A 21,261-nucleotide genomic window follows, 5' to 3' on the forward strand; every position below is an offset into this window, starting at 1 on the left:
ATTTCAGGGCATAATCCATCTTGGCAACTTGCAACAAATACGAGTCTGTCTCCTCTCTTAAGTTCTTTTCCCTTCTTGTCATCAGCTCCATCATCTAAATCTTAATTCCTCTCAAGCCCTTGACCAAGACGTGCCGTTCAATCAGCCCAGACAGAAACAACATCAGGTCCTGAGGGATAAAATACCGCAGGGAATCTTGTGAGCCATTGACAAAGACAGGCGACCTGCTCCTGATGAGAAGTGCCAGATGGTATGAATCCTCAAGAAGAAATGAAAAAGAATACTAACCACACTAACCAATAATAATTAACCATCTGCCAGAACATAGTTGAACAGTAGTTTTCTGAGTATGATATTAGGTGGCAAAGTCATTGCTGGAGGTTTTATTTACTCCTCAGTCATTAAAGAATATGCATTGAAAACGTCATCAGAATGCTGTGAGTCAGGGACATGGCATAAAAGTTTGTGCATGCGAGACTCAGCTGGGGGAATGATGACATGTTGGGACCTTAACCCCCGTGCTGTCAGGGTGCCTCTGTGTACAAATTTAATAATAACCAAACCCATGCATGAAGTCAGGTGGCCTGACAGGTTTACTCACAGTTTAGCCTGGTTATGTAAGCCACCTTGTGTGGAGGTCAAACTGCCCATCTGAAATGTGTCATTGCAAAGGAAAAGTGTTTGCCTGTGCAAATACAGCAGGTTAAAGTTGGACAATGAAGTCAATGTGTAAACTGTGATGGATGTTTGCAACAAACAGTTTGAATGATGCAAGAAAGGAGTGACAAAAACAAGAGGGAGGGGGCAGTGTATTCAAGAGGGGAGAAAGATGAAAAGGTGAGAGAAAAACTCATTTGGTAGTAGTACATGTGTCAGTGTGGCATCATGGAGATACATGCATTTACTTTTGTCAGATAGGCAGTGCAAGACAATTATATTTATATTGTGATTTCATTATAAGTAAATGTGGTGTGCTTTATAGTAAAATGCATGTGCAAACAGCCACTCACCCAAACACAATAAGAAACTAATTTCTACTAAGCAGACATGCAGTATCTAAACCAGGCACAGGAATGTGGATGGTGAGGGTAAGATAGGTTTGATTATTTGTGATCTTGTTTTAAAGCTACAAACAGATGGCTGTGGCTCAGGGGCTAAAGCAGGTTTTCTACTAATCAGAAGGGCAGTGGTTTCGATCCTGGCTCCTCCAGCCTGTCAATGTGTCCTTGGGGAAGATTGCCCCTGATGTAGCATTGGTGTGTGTATCTGTGTGTTAAAAGTGCTGTGCATTTGGAAGTGTGGTATGAATGTGTGTATGAATGGATGAATGTGACTTGTGGTGTAGTCAGAAACTAAAAGTGAACAGCTATACTCCAGACTTCACCTTTCAGTTTTAATACACTGTTTATTTCACATTTCTGAACCAAAATGAAATTAGAACACGGGAACAGCAGGCTCAGAGGAAGCAGTTTTTCAAAGAAGTGAAATGATGATAAAATGAAAATAAAAATGTGCATGTTTAAAACTAAGCACGTCAAACTTTGGATTTCTTATTGTATTTGGGGAAATTTATTCTTTAGCAACTCAGCCAAACTGGATAAACTTAGATATCACGCTATGCTTGCCAAACTCATCAGTTGGTCCTCATTGCAATTTTTTTCATATAAAAGTGTATAAAACATAGAGTTTCAGAAAATGTGAACAATAAACCATTAATCTAACCCCTGTTGCATCTAAATGAGAATCAAACTATGATACTAGAACCAACAAGTTCTACTCCTCCTCCCAATGCTCCTCCTTCATTTAAGCAATATTAACCGACCAAACCATCTGATTGGTCAACAAGACATTTAGAATGTGCTCAAATCAGCATGACAGCACTCCTTACTCATCACTAAAAATATTACTCCACCATATACATTTTACTTTGTTGGTAATAGTTGTATAATCGCAAGATTACACTCGAGGGTGTGCTTTAACATCATTTTAGCTCTTCAGTGATGCTTGCGGACCTTGGCGCAAGCGCCTCGGCTTTGACACGGCGCTATAACTTAAAATTCATGTAAAAGTTTGCGGTTGCAGAAGCTAAATCTATGTGAGTAAAAAAATGCAGCATATTTGTTATAACGTGGTTGATAAACATAAACATTTATTTGTGCAGTAGGCTGTTGATTTAGTTCAGTGAAGCATTAACGTCAGGTCAGAGTTCACTCATCTGGGACTAGAAAATCATATCTGTTGCTAGGTCTGATTATTTGCTGTAGTGGTAAACTCGGTTCCATTACACATACTGACGTGACTGATTTGACTGTGACAGTGTTCCAGTTATTAGTTAGACCCCATGTATTTCCATGGAAATGGGAAAAAACACTCACCAAAACCTATTAATTTTGAGAGCAAATTGCTCCTCGACATGAAAGGATTTTGATTATACATTTTATTTTGTTGGTGATAGTTGTATAATCGCAATATTACACTCAAGGGTGCGGACCGCATCATTGTCGTGCTCAAATGACGTTAAAGCACACCCTCTTGGTTAATATAGCTTAATTATGGAACAACAGGTGGCATGTACATGGTGGGAAAGTGCACTGAAACATGCTGCTCATCAAATTCAATGATTTAGTCTGTGTGCAACATGCTACACAGTTCTTTAAACCTGCATGCATGGAGGAGGTGTTATCACTGATGCCACAGCGAGATGCTGAGGACAGTGTCAGAGGATATTGCAGTAAAGCTTGAAATGAATTGGTCTAAACAAAGTGTTGTTGAACCAAGTCAGAAGAAAAAGGTATTCACAGCTGTTCTGAAACAGCTGCAGTTGAAAGCAGGTAAAAAGATACCTGTCATAGAGAAGGGCAAGACAAGACTTCCATTTAAACTCGAAAATAGTGGCACACTTTCTGACAGTCTCTCCTAGAGGGCATTTTTATGCAACAAGAAGTGACAAAAATTGTTGTGTAAAGAATGTGAGTGGAGACCCTGAGAGTAGGTTCCAAACCCTGTTTACTTTCTCCCAAAATTCTGACGTTGGAGTGGAGTGATGATGTTGAAGACGTTGCTCAACCATCTGACAAGCACTTTGACTGGAGCATAATGACACCTGTAGCCTTCAAGAGCAGGAAACACTTCCACCTACAGTGCAAACATGTTGCCACAGGTCTCCCTACTGTAGCGATAAACTGGCAGCTGTATACAGACTTGGGTGGGCAGCTGGGGCTCCTTGACAACATTACACTGACATAGCTGAGATCCTGCTGTCAGAAACCTCAAAGCAGCTGATCAAAGCTGGTGATCATCAAGAGAGAGAGGGCCAGATATCACAAACTGCAAGAGGTCACCACATAAAGGTTGGATGAAGAAGCATTACTAGCTTCACTCTGCAAAACATTCATGCTGCTGGGCATCAGGAAGGCTGCAAAGAGGAGAGCCATCAGAACCACCTCAGACACTACTGAAAGAGCCTCCAGATGGCTCTAGGATCAGGCTTCCTCCCACATTTCAAAGAAATGCAGGCTCTTTGGTCACTCTAAAATTGCTCCTACATCTATCTATCTATCTATCTATCTATCTATCTATCTATCTATCTATCCATATATATATATATATATATATATATATATATATATATATATATATACTTTTTTCCTTATTTACTACAACTGTAGTTCCCATCCTGTGGTCTGTTGAATAGGTGACTGACAGTCACAGGTGTTTTTTTTTTCTCATCTCACTTCAGATAATAGCCTAATGTCATGACAGAAAGGGGTCATCAAAGAGGTGGTATAAAGTGGTTTTACACAGTAGATTACATTCACATTCCTTTCTGCAATGAGAATAAAATGATCCACTGTGTAAAATACACAAAATAGGTTATATAATAATATAGGGGCAATGATCTATCCATCCATTATCTATACTGCTTATCGCGGGAGGGCTGGGGCCTATCTCTGGTTACATTGAGCCAGAGGTGGGGTACACCCTGTATGGATCACCAGTCCATCACAGGGGCAACATATACAGACAAACAACAATTCACACTCATATTTACACCAGTGAAAATTATATATGTCGCTCAGAGCTTATAGTAATGACAAAAGGCAGTGGCTGTGTGTGTGTGTGTGTGTGTGTGTGTGTGTATGTGTGTGTGTGGTTGGAGAGTGGAAAGGAGGCTGGCAGAGGAAGTGCTGGATTCAGATGACTTAGCACAAGAAATGAGCCAGGTTTCTGAATTTAAAGTCAATTCACTCCATGCAAACTGTCTCCCAGTCTGGCCGATGATCCTGAGGGACTCTGGAACATGAAAACATTTCTGAATTCCAAATGTTATTTCTGACCTTTAGATTGATTGGCTTTCAGTAGTTTGGTCTAAACGTTCCTTTACCTCCCACTGAAAATTCAAACTCAATTATTTGTGAAGAATGTGAGACTCTGTGTGTTGCCTTTGATGACCTGCTGGTACCCTAATTACCCTCAGAATGTGCACAGGGGTGATAGATTAATTCCCTCAGCAAAGATCAATGAATATGCTGATGAGTTAGAGAAGCAGTGCATGATCATTCATTCCTTCTTTGCCCACTTATTCATGTTCATGGTAATGTAGGAATAGATGCAATCCCAACATGCAACAGAGATACACTACCTTTCCATTAGAGGGGAGAATCTGATAATATAATATTCTATTGACTCCCCTTCTCCACTATAAGGTCAGAGGTCAGGGTCAGCAACAGAATGGCCATGTCTTGCTCAGGGAGACCTAATAAGTGTGGATGTCTGCACAGAAAAAGGACAACATTGGTTGAAGGACTACAGTAATTGATTAAATGTAACCTGATGATTGATTTGATTTGTAGCTAGCACATGCTTCTCTCTGTGACACATATATTGGAGTGTGCACAGTGGTTGAGGTTGTGCACCACTTGAAATTTGAAACAACCATATCGGTGTTCCTCTGTTCAGGTCTGAGTAAGTCAACAGGAACTGAAACTTCTTGTTAATTTATACTATAAATTACAACCAACAAGTGGTGGGGACAATTTATACTATAAATTAACAACTCATAACTCATAAGAACACAATTCATCTTCAAAAAATTGGAATCTCAGAAGATGAAACAGTTGTGCTGACAGTCACTCAGGTGATTTAACACATGACCAGCTTGGCAGGTGTGTAAACCTATTTGTGAAGTGATGTCATAAGTGTGCCAGATAAACCCAACAAGTGGTGGGGACAACTGATGCAACTTGAAGCAAGAGCTGGGATTAACTGTTCACTGGCTCTAGAAATAATGCATTACAAATACTCTTAGTAACGCTACACTTGTACTTTATCAGAGCTACTTAATCAAATGTTTTTCTTTCATTTAAGTATATTTGTATTTATGTAGAAGGATTTATGTATATTTGGTCAAGGAGATAGGATGGGATTGGACAGGACAGAGTAGGACAGGATAAGCCTTTTTACAGTCAACTGACATTAAGAGAAAAGGAACACAACAAGAATTGCACTACTTTAAACAGGCTTCACAGGGCAGTATTCTTATTCATACTCTATTCCTGTTAGCTATTATCTTGCTACCACTGTGATTCAGTTTCTTTACAGGGGTCTTCATAGTTTTATCCTCTTGATTAAAAAAATAGCTTTTTTATTTTTGTATTTTTCTCTCTTTTGTCCACACCGTTTTGCCAGAGTGATACTGCACTTCTTTACTTAATGTCACAATACAGGCTGCTTTTTAATGTTGAAATTGTTTTATATTGTTATAGTTTTAATTTTTCCATAAACAGTGTATTTTTAATTTTTAAATAAATATATCAAGCATAACACACCACTAACATAAAATAATTTAGAACACATTGTGGCAGCTTAATCCAATTAAATTATGGGGTTGTGTGCTCTGCCCCTTTAAGAATGTAGTCAAAACAAAGCGTGGACTGGCCAGCCGTACGGAAGTGGTTTTGTGTCCGTGGTTACCCACAATAGTATGTGGGAAATGAGAGTTGCTACATGTATCAAATTTATTTAGCTCTGTTAGCTTCTTTCATTTCATTAACTATATTTTATTATTCCATAACATTATTTTGATATCGCCTTAACTTAACGAAGGATAGCTAGCTAGCTTGTTAGCTAGCTTGGTTAACGCAAGCAGCCATGCCGTCCTACGCTGAATTGAGGAAAACCAACCACTTCTACTACGTCATTAAATTCACCTTAAATGTCTACTCAATGCTCTTCTCGGTAAGTTTCTGGTCCATTTATTGACATCAGCATTCTATGCGCCAGAGTAAGTTCGATTGAGTTGGAATAGTGACTGCCAATTGTAGCTGTTGGACGTGAACCACACATCTCTCCAAACTTCATTCAAAACAAATGCACTTAAATGTATCATTTGCTACAGGGTCGTACACATCTTGTAGAATATAACTGCGGGCATCCTGCAAATCTTGACGATCTGCTGTATAATTCGGCATATACCCCGAACAACCAGTCCGTCTCTTTTGATTATAGTTTCAATTTAAAATACCAATTCGCCTGAACTTCCAGCGAACTTCCATCTAAATAGCGATGCAGTGTAAAACAGGGTATAACTGAGATTTTATTGAAATTAATCACCATATGTAAGGTAGAACACGTTCCGTATTTGCCAGGAGACTGCACTGAATAGGAAGAAGTTCTAAATCATGATTACAATGTTGTGTATTCGTTGTTGAGCAATTTAATAGCTAGTTGCTGTATCTTAAATGGGATTTGGTGTGGAATTCTCTGGATACTAGCTAGCTCGTGAATCGTTAGCTTACAAGATAGGCATTATTACTTCAGACATTAGGCCTCCTCTTAAATCTTAATCTGCTCTTAATACAAGATTTGTAGGCAATCTAATGACGGAACAATATACTGACATAATAATAATTTCATTGAGATTTGAAACAATACACAGTGATCACCGGCTAACAAACAGCACGGTGGTGCAGGGCGTTGGATCCAGTTAAAGGGATGATAATGTTGGTAAATAGATTTGCCGACAGAAAATACGAGCAGACTGAAAGACTTCTTTGTTGATCAGACAACAAATTCAGGTTTATATTTTAATTTAAATGAATCATATACTTACAGTATATTAAATATTGTAATCCATATGGTCATCTGTTTGATCCAAACATACCAGAAATATTATCCTGAACATGCTAACAGGTGATCTTTTGTTGTATAGAAACAAAATTACTCCAAACTCCGTTTGAAAATCTGGTCCTTCCTTGTGTAGAGCATTCTGGATAAATTGGAATAACAGTTAGCTATTTCAGTATATTCAAATTTAAATTATATTCAAATAAACTTAAGCATGTTAAGGCCATTTTAAATGGGTTGGCCAAGGTGAGGCACAGATTCAAACAAAGTGCCAGCAAACATGGGACTTCATTATTTTCCCCTTGGGTCATATTTTTGTTTGTTGAAATGGCTGAGGTTAATTTGGGATACACCAGTCACTTTAATTACCAGCCCAATAAGAAGAAAATACCAGCCCAATAAGAAGAAATTACCAGCCCAAGAAGTAATAAAGATGAGTCATCATCAACCCTCATCACCCCACTTTCAAACCACTATGGTTTTTGTGGCTTCATTCCTCCTCTATCTCCTACACCACCTTCATCTGCAGGAACATTGTCAGAATAATGTTTGCACAACCACCAACCTGTACAGACATACACACACACACGCACTCATACACAAACGTGTGTTTGTGTGTGTGTGTGTGTGTGTGTGTGTGTGTATTTCTATATAAAACATCAGTAGTTTTGATTCCATTAGCCTTACATAGTCCCTTTCATATGATCCATCTCTCCCCTCTACTATCTCTCCCTTTTACTGCTGTGAAAGTGCGGTGCAGCTCAGCTCAGCTCAGCAGACAGAAGCTCCTTTACACCCAAGCAAACCTTGTAGACTTAATTAAAGCTACCTTTATTGATGTGCAGTTTAGTTAATGTAATTTAAGTGGGATTCTTATAACAGGAATAAGGCTGCAGGTGTCCAGTGGAATATGAATAGGTCTGGTTGATTTTTTTCTCTTGTATTTTTCATATTGAAATTTTTAATTAGCAGTTAGCATTTTATTAGAATATTACAGAAGAATGATTGCTAACTTCAAGTGCATCCCTACTGTAAAGCTTGAAGACATACATTCTATGGATCAGGCTTTTGCTTGGGCCCCTGTGCTGTTGCGTAATATCACTGGTAAGCCATCAGAACCCATCAGGATCCAGCTAAAAAACCCTTAGACTGTGGACAAACGGTCTTCCTTATGTCCTATGATGACTGATACAACGCAAGCACTTTTTTTTCCCCAGGATGATATCAGATCCCAGTCTATACAGTCTGTTAGTCATTCTTATCTTCATTACTGCACCAGTGAAGGTAGAGAGGGCAACATTGGAAGTGGGAACCAAGCCAGATGTTTCTGCCAGTGCTTTATGGAGGGTTGTGGGCAGTAAATGAAGTTGAAGTAGATGGATCCAACTTAAGAAAGATTGCCTCTGTTTCCAATTGAAAATCAGTTGCAGGGATGTAAACGCTGTTACTTTTCTTGTTGTAGAACTTGCATTAATTAAACATAAACAGGGTTGTGACACACCATCTGACTAATTTGTCAACATGTTCTTGAAAATTATTTTACATTTTTCAATGTACACAAAGGGTTAGGCCTAATTAGCGGAAAAAATAAGCGGAAAATGCTGTACTTATAATTTTAAGATTCTCCATTTTATATCACTTAATACGTGCTCCTCACTTCATCTCAGGAAAAGGAAATTATTGCACTTTTTACTTGACTTTGTTTATCAGATAGCTATACTACACCCCATAGACGTATGGGAACAAATATGTAGTTCAAAGTGTCACTATTTGTCCTTCATACTGAGGATTGTTAAGCTGTTTATTTCACAACCCCTCCCCTTCTCTCTCTCCCCCCAGCTGGTGGGTCTTTGTGTGCTGTGTGTGGGGGTGTATGCTGAAGTGGAAAGGCAGAAGAATCGAACCCTGGAGGGTCTTTTCCTTGCTCCTGCTGTGGTGCTCATCCTGCTGGGTCTGGTGATGTTCACGGTGTCGGTGGTGGGCATGGTTGGATCCCTCAGGGACAACAAGACCCTGCTGCACATGGTAGGGATGATGGTGGAGAGAGAAGGGGGTGCAAATTACTGCAGGTTTTGAAGTTTGTTGTACTTGATATGCACACAGTTGGCAGTGTATTTGGTATCTTTAGCTAAAACTAATGCAGTCTAACACAGCAATCCTGAAATAAATCATCCCTTCATGAAGGTTATGGTGTTCAGTTTATATTGGAATTATTTTAGAGAGGTGTTTCTTCAACTGTATGATCTTTTTGGAGGATATAGTTTGGGGTGTTGTTGAACTGTATTGCATTCTACAGAGCAGTGTTTCTGTTATTTAGCCTACCTTTATTGATATAAATGGGGCTGACAAAATAATACACAAGTTTCTGTATAATGTAATACAACTTAACAGCACCACAAACTGCAGCCTCCAAAAGGATCATACAGCACCTCTCTAAAACAGCATCAATACAAACTGAACATTATAACCTTCATGAAGATAAGTATTGGACTGCACTAATTTAATTTGATTACATTAAACTAATAGTTTACATGTAACATTCTGGTTAATTATGGCTGTTGTTCTGGTTGAATTTTCTGTATTTTATACAATTTTGGTTGTGAACTGAGTGAAAAAAAAATCAGTGAGGTAGTGGGGAATACAACAGAAAATGAAAAATTCAGAGGTACCTCTACAAACATATATGTGTTTAAACATATGCACTCAGAATTTGCACAACAGCAGCAGTTCATAAAACAACAACTGATCTCTTCGGACGCCTTTTTCCTCCTCAAATGCAAAAGCACAGCTGTTGGTGTTTCCAGCAACAGCAGAGCTCATAGGGAGCAGGGATATATTACTGTGGTTGCTATGCAACTATCTAATTAGTTTTGGCTAAATAACGTGAACTGAAAAAAGGGATTAAAAGTTTGACATAAAAAAGGAAGTCAGTGATGTCTCTGGTTATGCTTTGATGAAGAAGGATTCATGTCATACTGAGGAAGCCATAAAGTTAATGTTATTTGCTGGGAATGTTCCTTCATGTGCTGATATTTGCTTCTCTCAGCACTGGTAGGTATGTTAAACCAAGCTTTAAATTTTTTTATCATTTAAAATCTTCTCATCAAGTATTCCATGTATAAGAGCAGTTTTTTCTAGGGTTGTCCCAGCTTTGAGGTTTCTATCCTAATTCCAATCTGAGGCCTTTTAATATATATTTAATATAATATCTGCTAAAAAAAATATTGAATACTTACATTTATCTAAATGAATCAACTGTCCAGTGCACCATGTAACTAAACCAAGAATATGTGATAATAATCACTTACTAAGTAGCATTGTGATAGAGGGAAAATTGCATCAGAACTAAGTGAAAGTATCAGAAGTCAAATAGTTATTCTAAGCAAAGAGTGGCTTTCAGTATCATATAATGGCTAGAGTAAAGGCTTCTAAAGGGGCAGTGCATGGAATTCTAAAAATCCTTTGCAGAAACTGGATCACTTGTATCCAAAGCACGTTCAGGTAGACCAAAAGTGACCACACCATTAGAAGATCAATACATCAAGTATAAGTCCCTGAGAGATAGAAAAGCAACTTAATCACAGATACGGAATTCGCTAAATAAATAACACAACATTCCCATCAGCAAAAGTACTGTCAAAAGAAGTCTTGTAGTGTCTCAGAGTCTCAGAGGATGAGTGGCAATTTCTTCTCAGGACACTTCTCCCAGGGGAACAAGAACAAATGCTTGGGGTGGGATAAGAAATACCAGCTTTTCACAGTGGATGACTGGAAAAAAAATCCTATTTATTGACAAAGTTTGAAATTTATGGCAGTAACAGAAAGGTGTATGTAGGGGGATGAACAGGAGAGATCTATACCGCAGTGTATCAAAATGACAGTGAAATGTGGTGGTGAGAATATTCAAGTCTGGGGGTGTTTTGCCTATTCTGGAAGTGGACACCTGCACCAAACTGACTACACCCTGACCAAGGAGAAGTACCAGTCCATTCTTCAAAGACACGTTCTACCTTCTGGTTTACATCTTTGTGGAAACAGTTCATACTGCAGCAGGATAATGACCCCAAATGACCCTCATAGCTTTGCAAGAACTTAGCAAGGAGTCCTGACTGCCATGGACTCTCTTTCACAGTCACCTGACCTCAACCCCCTCCAACATTTGTAGGGGCACTTGAAGACTAAGAAAATCAAGCATTCTGCGTCATCACAGAAAGCTCTCCGGAACATTGTCAAGCCTAGATGTCAAGCAGCTTTACAACACTAGAATAGGCAGTAGAGTGCAGTAAAGGATGGATTGGCATTTGATCAGGGATATTTTAACTGAAACTAAAGTGAGAGTGAATGGTTGTCTGTCTTTGTGTATCAGCCCTGTGGTTGACTGGGGGACCAAGGGTGTACCCACCTCCCGCCCAATGTCAGCTGGGACAGGCTCCAGCCCTTTCAATGGGATAAGCAGATATAGTTGATGGGTGGTTGGATGGATGGATAGATGAGCCATTAAAATATTTCAAAATCAGTCATGATACTAATCTTTCAGGACGTCTCATGTTGAATTAAGTAATTGGGAAATTACAATATTAAGTAGTTTTTCTTGCTCCCATTGCTATATACATACCATGGGAATGCTGTATGAATCTTGTCTTTTTCCTCCGCAGTTCCTCTGTGTTCTCTGTGTGTTGCTGCTTCTCCAGGCAGTAGCACTCACCACAGCTCTCATCTTTGAAAAGAAGGTAAACGTCTTCGTGTCACTTGTTTATATGGCCTGTACATCCCTATATACTACCCTTAATGATACCTTCTAGTCACAGTCAGGTCACTTCACGGCATTTTCTGATTGGCATCATATTTGTCAGTACTAATAACAATGACCACCTCTCCTCTGTGTCTCTGCTTTTCTCCATTTTATTTAGACATCTGCCTTGTTTCAGAGCAGCATACGAGAAGGAATTAAACACTACTACGATGATCTGGACTTCAAAAACATCTTGGACTATGTGCAACAAAAGGTTGTATGATATGTGTGATATGGATGTATTAGAATGACATTTATTACATTTGAGGATTGTACTAATCTTTAGAATTTGTATACAGGTATTGTTCAAAGATTGTATGATCTCACAGTATTGTGATAGAAAGATGCGGGTACACTTCACACAATGCTTTCACAAGGACTCTCTGTGCATTATTCAGAGCTTTAATGTAGATTTATTAGTATTTTCCTTTCAGTCAGTTAGTTGTTATCCTGCATTTTAATCCAGGCAGTACAGCACCTAGCTCAGGTGCACATCACAGATGACATGCACGTTGATTTCAGTATTGTTTATCTTTGGAGTTGTGGCATGGTGCCGATTAAAAGAAAAGCCAACAAGCACACAAATAACTGCCCCTTAAATCCCTTTTGGTATGTTGTAATTTCATAACATACTGAACATAACCAACAAGACAAGTACTAACTAAAACATGTTAGCTGTCTTAGTAGTATTATGGCTTGGAAGTTTTTCTAATTAGTGATCTTCCTGTCTGTCTTATAGACTAACGAGATCTCCAGTTTCACTCATTCTAATGGTTCAAGTACCTGGATCAAAGATGGTTCTCTCTCTGTCACTTTGCTCCTCTAAAAGCAGACTTTAGGAAATCTGCCAGTAGCTTTTAGAACAGCAAAAAGATACAGTGGTGTGTGCTGCAATGACAACTTCATTGTGGCAGCCTGCTGCTATAAAAGGAAAATGGATGTGGATATTTAGCAAATGTTTCTTTTTCTCTTTATTTGAGATACATATTTCATATACTGTATAGGTTCATAGTCATTATTTATTGAACTACAAAAGGAATGGCTGCAATGGATATTTACACTTTGACCAGGAGATCAGAAAATAGCCTTTTGCTTCTTGAACACCATTTTCTCAGTTGGAACAGTTCTATCAAGGGATCCTCGCTGTTTTTTCATCACCTGCATCAATAGTGATGGCAACAAGTCCTGCTTCCTGGCTTGTGTCCTCTTTCCACTGTTTGTAAAAATGTCTTATCTACACAGCTAGTAGCCTGGTATAACAGCATGCTGCTGCGTTCAGGCAATTGCAAAGATAGAGGTGTCTCAACATGTTGGACACTTGATTGAATTTAGTCTGAGTAGTACTCTGGCAGCCTTTAATTGATTGTCAGAACCTGTGCAGTCTTCACATTAATACCGGTTTTCCAATGCTGTTATCTCCACATCGACTTAAGTCTTCTGTAGGAATTAGACATACAGAGAGATAATTTGTCTGTCTGGGCTGGAGGATTGAGGTGAAACAGAGGTGTGGATTGCACAGCAGAGGCTGTAACTCAGCAGGTTGTTTCACTTCAAGAGATCTGAAACTTGAGCTTGTTTTCACATGTTAATTTGGGATTAACCTTTGTTTTCATTGCATGCTTGGTTGCTGATGGCCTTGTTTTCTTACTGTTTTGTTTTCCAGTTTTCATGTTGTGGAGGGGATGAGTACAAAGACTGGGGGGTCAACCAGTACCATTTCTGCAATGGTACTGGTCCGCTAGCCTGTGGGGTTCCATACACCTGTTGTGTTCGCGGCAAGGTGAGTGTTGGCAACACACATTGAGCAAACAGGCCTTCACATGCTTTTTAGTTCAAGTCTAGTGTGGTTCATGTTCACACTGATCTATTAAATAAACCAAGAGGGCTGACAAGCAAGTCACTGATTGGACAGTTTTTAGGACCAAGTGAACCCATATATATGCAGTGAAATTAGTGCATGTTTGGAAGGCCATAATCTGAAATGTAAACTAAGTAAACTCTAATTAAATTCCTATCTCCCTCTGTTTGCACAGACTTGATTTCTACTCTAAGATGAGGACACATTTCAGAGTAACTAATTCAGCCAGTTAATTAGCAAGTATTGATACCATGTGATCCAGAGGGAGTGTCTGTGATGTTACCAGGGCCTGTTGCAGACATCCATCCTGTTAGATAATCTTAGACCCTCCTGACAAATGATCGAGATCCAGGAACTGTCCACAGAATTAGTGACATCTGCTGCTTTATCATAGCAAGAAGGGACACTTATTATCTACACTACAGAGACATATTTCATTCCAAGAGAAGCGCCTTGCCCAGCTAACAGGAGACATACTGCGATTCAAAGTTATATAGCCTTTGGGAGATTTCTCTCTTGAAATGAAATGTTGGTCCCTCATGGCCCCCTCCACCCTCCATATGCCTGGTATCACTCCTGTGCCCTGGCTCAAAGCACTGATACGGTCTCTGGAAGCAGTGGAGCTGTGCTGGAGAAATTAACGACAGAATCATCCAGTACTCTCACACACACACCAAAGATAGAGGACTTGATTAGAAAAGCTGAACATTGGCCAGGTTTCTGCTGATATCAGTTCCTACCTTTCGGGGCTGAAACCATTTTGCAAGGGCTTAAATTCATGCTCTAGCTGGCAGGGGACTGGTGCACCCCCTTGTGAGGAGCATTACTTTCTCATATGTCCGCCATGGTGTTGTCTCTGTCCATCTTAGCTCAGTCAAAATCTTGTTTTTGACTCTAAATCTTGCCCCTTTGCGCAGGTGGGAGAGGTCATCAACACTCTATGTGGTTACCAGACTCTGGATAAACAGGTAAGAGGAACTCCTGGTTATTGAAGACTAATGTCATCCATTGGCTTTTCTATCTCTGATTCCCAACACAGCATGGACGTATCATGCGGTGAAGGTTATGATGACATTTTTGGACCTGCTTGGAAAACTGTTCATTTGTTGACCTGTTACACCCACTGTTCTGACACTTTTCCCAACACCTCAAGACTTGTTTTTTGGGGCCAGTTTTCCTGAGATACTGTTAGTCTAAGTGAAGAGAGTCTATATCTCTGAAGCCTAAACTCTTGTAAAAGTTAAACATGACACTAAAGCAGAATATAAATCTCACAATTGTCATTTAGTCAGTATACTCACACATCCTCTTGTCAGGCTTTTTAAGTAGGCACAATGATTTTTTTTCTGGCAGTTAGCATTTTCAGACTGTCTGAGTTCCTCTGTGACAACTGTAACTCTTGGCAGCTTAACAGCTGATTTGGTCCCAGTCTGTTTTTGCAGCAAAGAAGTTGGGAGATGATTTTTATTCAAGGCTGTTCAAGAATAAGTTCAAACTTGAAAACTTTCCTTTTGTTGTCTTCCTCTGTTCTGTGCATCAGCGTGAAACCCTGCATGACCTGATCCATGTGCGAGGCTGCATCCATGCAGTCAACCTCTGGATGAGTGACAACATTGGAATAACTGTTGCACTCTGCTGTGCCATTGGGCTGCCACAGGTAATTTAAAACTTATAGTATAGACTCACTGAAGCTAAATTTCCTCTACAGCCCTCATTTCAAGCAGATGCACCTTTCCAACTTAGCCGTGATATTTGAACTCTAAACTCTGCCTTTACTCTTAAAGCTAATTCACATTTCAGTTGTCTTCCCAACACTGCCTGGCAAATAATTCACATCAGATTTAACACTCCCAAACTGAAACTTGACAAAACCTTGCTTCACTCATTCAGTTCTTGACAGTTTATTTTCTTTATGCCTTTTGGTAAAGTTGAATTTGTCTACTATACATTACAATGTCAACAAATCTAAATCTCAAATTTAGACTTGTCACAGCCCACACAGAGAGAATTACTTTTGCATAAACAGCAGTTGTTCTCTCCAGCACCACGATTGAAAAATAAATTTTAGCTCTAACTAAGAATAAACACTCACTCTTTCAGTTCATAGTACCCTCACACCACTGTCTTCTTGGAAGATATTGGGTTACAGGCGACCAAGTAAAAGCTTAAATCAAAATGTAACTTTGATCATGTTATGAAACAGAACAACGTCAGGCTAAATCTGAAAATTTATTCCTCACATGGTACTTGATCTAAACACTAAGGCCTGATTCAAAAATATTCCATTTTCAAGCTTAAATTATTGATATGAAATGAAAGAGTAACTGGAAGTATGTGATTCTCAAAATTGGCATGACATAATTCGCTAAACAGAGGATGTATCACTGTGTTGGAGTTGTTGGGACTACAAGAACACTCCAGTCCACTTGCTGTTGTACAGAGAGCACAAAAACCAGACAATGCACAAGTTAATTTTGGCCTTATCAGGGCCTTAACATTATCCAACCCATGGAATTAACATTAATTAGTGACAGTTGATGCGACCTGCCATTGGCAACATTTGTCATTTTAACCTGTCAAAGGTATTGATACTAGGGGTGTAACAATGCGCTGTGACGCGATGCACCGCGATTCCGAAAATGTGGCGATACACGTCGTGATGCTGAAAACTGTATCGTAATTTGACTGATGAAGTGAGTGCTGAGTCCTGAAGTTATCCTTTATGCTTCTGTGAGTGATCACACTGTGCGCCATATGAGATAACACTAGTAAAAGAAGAAACGAGTGAATAGGTTTGGACTGCAATTTTCTCATCTTCCCACAGCCTCTGACAATGAAACAGTGTCTGGCTGCTTCAGGTTCTGTTCAGTCGGAAGTCTGCAGACAGCTAGCTCTCCTAGTGACCACTAATCAGACTGACTGTAACAAATCGACCCCTCTATCACTCTTATTTCTCTTTGCATAATTTCTCGGCTGCTGACAGATTTACCCCGCATTTTACTTCTGCAGTAAAGATGTCAGGAGATGCTGTGACCTCGATTTCACTCAGTTTCACTCGTCATTGATTTATTTCCTCTTATTTCCTCTGTCACAGCAGAACATGTTACAGCAGCTTCACAAACTCCTGCAGGTTAAACTGAACTAACCAAAGACTTTTAAGGCTGATTAACTCTGAAAAATTCATTATACACGGACCAACAGCACTTGCTAGCCTAGCAACATAATTAGGCTAAACAATCCACAACGCAACACTCTAAAGTACTGTAGTTATATTAATACGCGCTCCATTCAAAAAGAATATCAGTTGTAATGAATGGAAATGTAGTTGTACTATACAGTCTATGAGTTTTACCAGGGGAAAAATGTTGCCTTATATTATGGTCAATATGGTATCCGTTCTTTCACTGTAGTCAGCAGAATAATAGAATAATGGCAAGAAAGATTTTATCTTTACATTTGAACTGGAATTTAGTTTACAATAAGGAAAACACTGTACCGGGTTTTGTGGCAACAAGAGATTTGAGATAAGTGTTTTTATTTTTGCAGTTTACACTGAGAGGAAATAAATAAAAATTCTAAGATCTTAGTTTGTTTTGATAATCTCCTCATATATCCTTAGATGTATCATGGCTGTATCGAATCGTGAGCCCTGTATCAAGTATCGAACCAAATCGTGAGTTAATTGAATTGTTACACCCCTAACTGATACCAATCCAGTATGCTTTGATACACCATCATATTGTTTCTTCTCCAATTATTATATACAGTAACAAATGCCATATATTTCATAGGTGTGACTATTGTTCAGGGTGTTTGTCAACATAGCCTTTGCTGCCATTACCATGGAAAAGAAGCCCATCAGAGGAGTGAATCACAGCTGTAGCAAATTCAAAATGATTTGTTGTTATATGACAGTTATGAATAAAACACTTTGGTATAGTTGCTAAATTCATCCAAAATTGACCCATGCAGCATTATGTATCAGAATTTTAACCTCAGTGGTTGGATGTTTCTTGCTGGAATGTACACTGTAGTTAACTTACCACTTTATGTCTTAATGTATACAACCTTGATCTGTCTACTTAATAAAAAGCCAGATATTTTCTAGCGCAGGGGTTGTTTTTTTTAAACTAATAACTCATCTGTTCATCTTCATCCAAGCCATGTGAGAGCTTTAGTAGTTAGTCTCTAAAAATTAATAAGATTTTTAATGACTCCTCCTATTTCACAGTAAAAGACTTGGCACCAACATTCATATGTTTTCCTCTGGTACTTATTTTCCCTGCAGACTGTTGTTGTCTTTAGCTGAGTTGCCTAGTGCTGAAATTATTAATTGGTTCATAAATTAGTCAGTGACAGAAAATTAATCGATGACAATTGTGATCATTGAAAAATTGCTTAAGTTATCTATGCCTTTTGTGACATCTCTAGGGCTAAAAATTAAATCTATTAATGAAACAAATAAGAGATTGACCCAAGACATGTTGACATTATTTGTATGAATAAGCCTCCATGTCTCCCTGCAGCTGCTGGGCATCATCCTGAGCTGTGTGTTCTGGAACCTGCTGGTGGACATGAGCGAATCTGTCGACATGGTGGACTTCAAGCTGAAGAAGGCAGAGTTTGAATACAGCGAGCTGGACCTGGCGGGCGCTGGATGGTGTATGTGCCTGCCGAGGGATGGCGGCTACCTGCCTGTCCCTGCCGCCGAGCCTGAACTCGACCCCATTGACGTTCACCTGGAGAAGCTCAAGAAACAGCTGCCTCGAACACACGCTCAGCTCCGAGAACTGCAGCAGTCCAGATCGGCCACTGGGCTGGACGAGGTAGACGTTGGCCGGAAGCAGAAAAGGGAACACTGAGTGGTCTTTTTTGCCCTTTCTTGCCTTTTGGGTTTTTGCCTTTTTTCTGTCATCGTATTCATTGCGTTTTGTTGGAGTTGTGTTGCACTATTTAATGGTTGAACATGTCAGTCATTGGAACAAGAGAAATTTGGTGAGCTAAAGGGATCAGAAGTACTTTGGCACTTTGTTGATGAATTTGTTTACAACAAAATTTGAAAGAACAACATGCAACATTGGCTTTTTAAAAAAATGTTTCATTTTGTTTGTGACAGTTCATATTTAAAGATTTATGGCATTACTGTATATCACATTTAACTTTTAATTTTTTAGCCCTTGAAATTGAGCTGTGTCTCATGTGCTAAAGCTTACCTCAGGCTATTTTGAAAATAGCCCAGTAGTCAGAGGACAGTAATATTTGGTGTGTAAATTAATGGTAGCTTGAAAAGACGTTTTTCAGTGTTGGAGAAATAGGAATAGCCAAGTATGTCTTGCGTGTAGCATCTGTGACGGATGTATACAGTTTGTGTATTATTTCTTTTTATTATGATTTGTATTTGATTTTGTGCAATCAGTGTACAGTGTAAGACTGATAGTTGTGAAGTAACATGGGATGCATGTTTTGTACTGTATATGAAGTATGTTTAAAAAAAAAAAAACTTGGTTTACATGTTAGGCTCTCATCAGGGGGACTTCAGTCAATTCCATTTTTAAACTAAACTTTTTATTCCTCCCATCTTTTAAAGGAACAACTAAAAGGATTATCCAGACTACAAATTCAATAAAAAGCTACTCTGATGATTTTTTGTATCTGAGTTATGCACTGTTTTGAGCTTCCCCCTAGCTCCTGCCTTGTATCAGCACAATTGTTCTTGTCAATAAAGCTGAATTTGTCTACTGATTTTTGTGGTGCATTGCTGCTTTGCATGACGAAATAATGAAGAATGCTATACATTTCATCTGCAAACTGAAACATTTTTCCTGCCACCAGAGAGGACTATTTGCCCCCACCAGCTTCTAACTCACCAACAGCAGTGATTTTGCAATAGTAAGGAACTTGCTTGAAATCTCATTGGAAATTGTTACCTAGTAAAGTTTGTTTGTAAAGGCATTATTTAGTCATTTAAATTCCTCTTCAAGAAAATGCTAATCCAGAACAAATCACAGAGCCTTACCTCAAAAAACTAACTCCAGGGGTGAAATGATTGCTTTCATACTTTAAGAAGTAACAGGAACTAAGCAGTCTGAATGCTATGAAATCCAATCCAAGGTTCATTGATCTGGGGCAAACAGGAAGCCAAGAGCATCGCTGAATAAGGTAAACTATTCTGAATAAATCATTTGTACCCTAATGACTGATATCTCTTACTTTCAGTACTGTTCTCTCAAAACTTAGAAAGACAATAGTAAATAACTGGAAAAGTATTCAAACCCACAAATCCACATTCAGTAGCCCATAAACATGGGTTAGTGGGCTGACTAGGATTCTTCATCATCAGGCAGGCAAACTGAGGCAAGAAGGGCCTTGGTCAGGGATATGACCAAGAACCCCATGATCACTCTAAAACCTGCTCCAGAGTTTACATGACCTTAAACTGGAGCAAGGTTTTACCTTTCAGCTCAAGAATGACCCAAAGCCTACAGCCAAGACAAAGCTTTAAGGGCTTTGGGACAAGCCTCTGACTGTCCCTGGTTGGCTCAGCCAAAGGCCAGATTTAAAATGGGATTAATTTCTCAATCCAGGTGTGCAAAGTTTATAGAGACATACCCAAGATGATTCAAAGCTGTAATTGCTGCTGAAGGGCCTTCTACAAAGTACTGAATTAATGGTCCGAATACTTTTATAAATGAGATATTTCAGTTTTTGATTTTAAATAAATTCACAAAAATGGCTAAGGCATTATGAATTGTTGTGTGTTGATGGGCAGAAATGGCAGCTTTATCCACATACAGTTCAATATACAACAAAATAAAATGCAATAAGTGAATTTGCTTGAATACCTTCTGAAGCCACTGTATATTGTTGGACAGTGACAAAAACTAAGGTGTGTAGGTCAACCTTGAATCTTTGATCCTGACTGGACTAAGAGTGCCCAGAATGCATAGCATGTTTATTCATAGGGCAGAATTTTTAAGTGCATCTACTAATTTATTCACCATTTTACAAAGGTTGATCTCCACGTGTTCTTGTTTCCCCCTTCCCCTGTTTTCACACAATGCCTCCTTAAAGCTCTCTCTCTGGCTGAGATACACCAGCCATACTAATTCAATTCACAAGTTGCGCATTAATGCACACAGCTCTTGCTCCTTCTGCAGGTCATCCCTCCTCATCCACTTCTCACCTCTCTTCCTCCCTCATCACAATGATCAAGAGACAGCAGGTGGGATAATGAGGGGATGAATTGCGTCAGCAAAAAAAACAAAAAAAAAAAACAAAAAGAAATAAAAACCCTCAATGGCCTAAGCGCAGGATGTGCGCACATCCAAACAAGCTGTTATTATGATAATATGGACAGGATTTTTGTTGTTACAATCAGAAGAGGAAACACACACACACACAGTTTCCACACCCTTATCTATCAGACAACAGGCTTAGGAACTTGTAGGCTCAGTATCAATAACACTTGTCTCAAAGAGCATATTTA

General features: G+C 39.1%; 1 protein-coding gene across 1 annotated transcript; it reads left to right on the forward strand.

The window, feature by feature from the left end:
* The first annotated feature begins 5,921 nt into the window (after positions 1-5,921).
* zgc:110329 (uncharacterized protein LOC550500 homolog) lies at positions 5,922-19,517 on the forward strand. Its single transcript, XM_018669721.2, has 8 exons — positions 5,922-6,237; positions 8,965-9,150; positions 11,781-11,855; positions 12,036-12,131; positions 13,581-13,697; positions 14,693-14,743; positions 15,316-15,432; positions 18,302-19,517. Exons 1-8 carry the CDS (start codon positions 6,151-6,153, stop codon positions 18,635-18,637), a joined length of 1,065 nt encoding a protein of 354 aa, XP_018525237.1. The 5' UTR covers positions 5,922-6,150; the 3' UTR covers positions 18,638-19,517.
* Positions 19,518-21,261: the final 1,744 nt, after the last annotated feature.

This window comes from Lates calcarifer, linkage group LG13 (assembly GCF_001640805.2).
Source record: "Lates calcarifer isolate ASB-BC8 linkage group LG13, TLL_Latcal_v3, whole genome shotgun sequence".
Classification (NCBI taxonomy): Eukaryota; Metazoa; Chordata; class Actinopteri; family Centropomidae; genus Lates; species Lates calcarifer.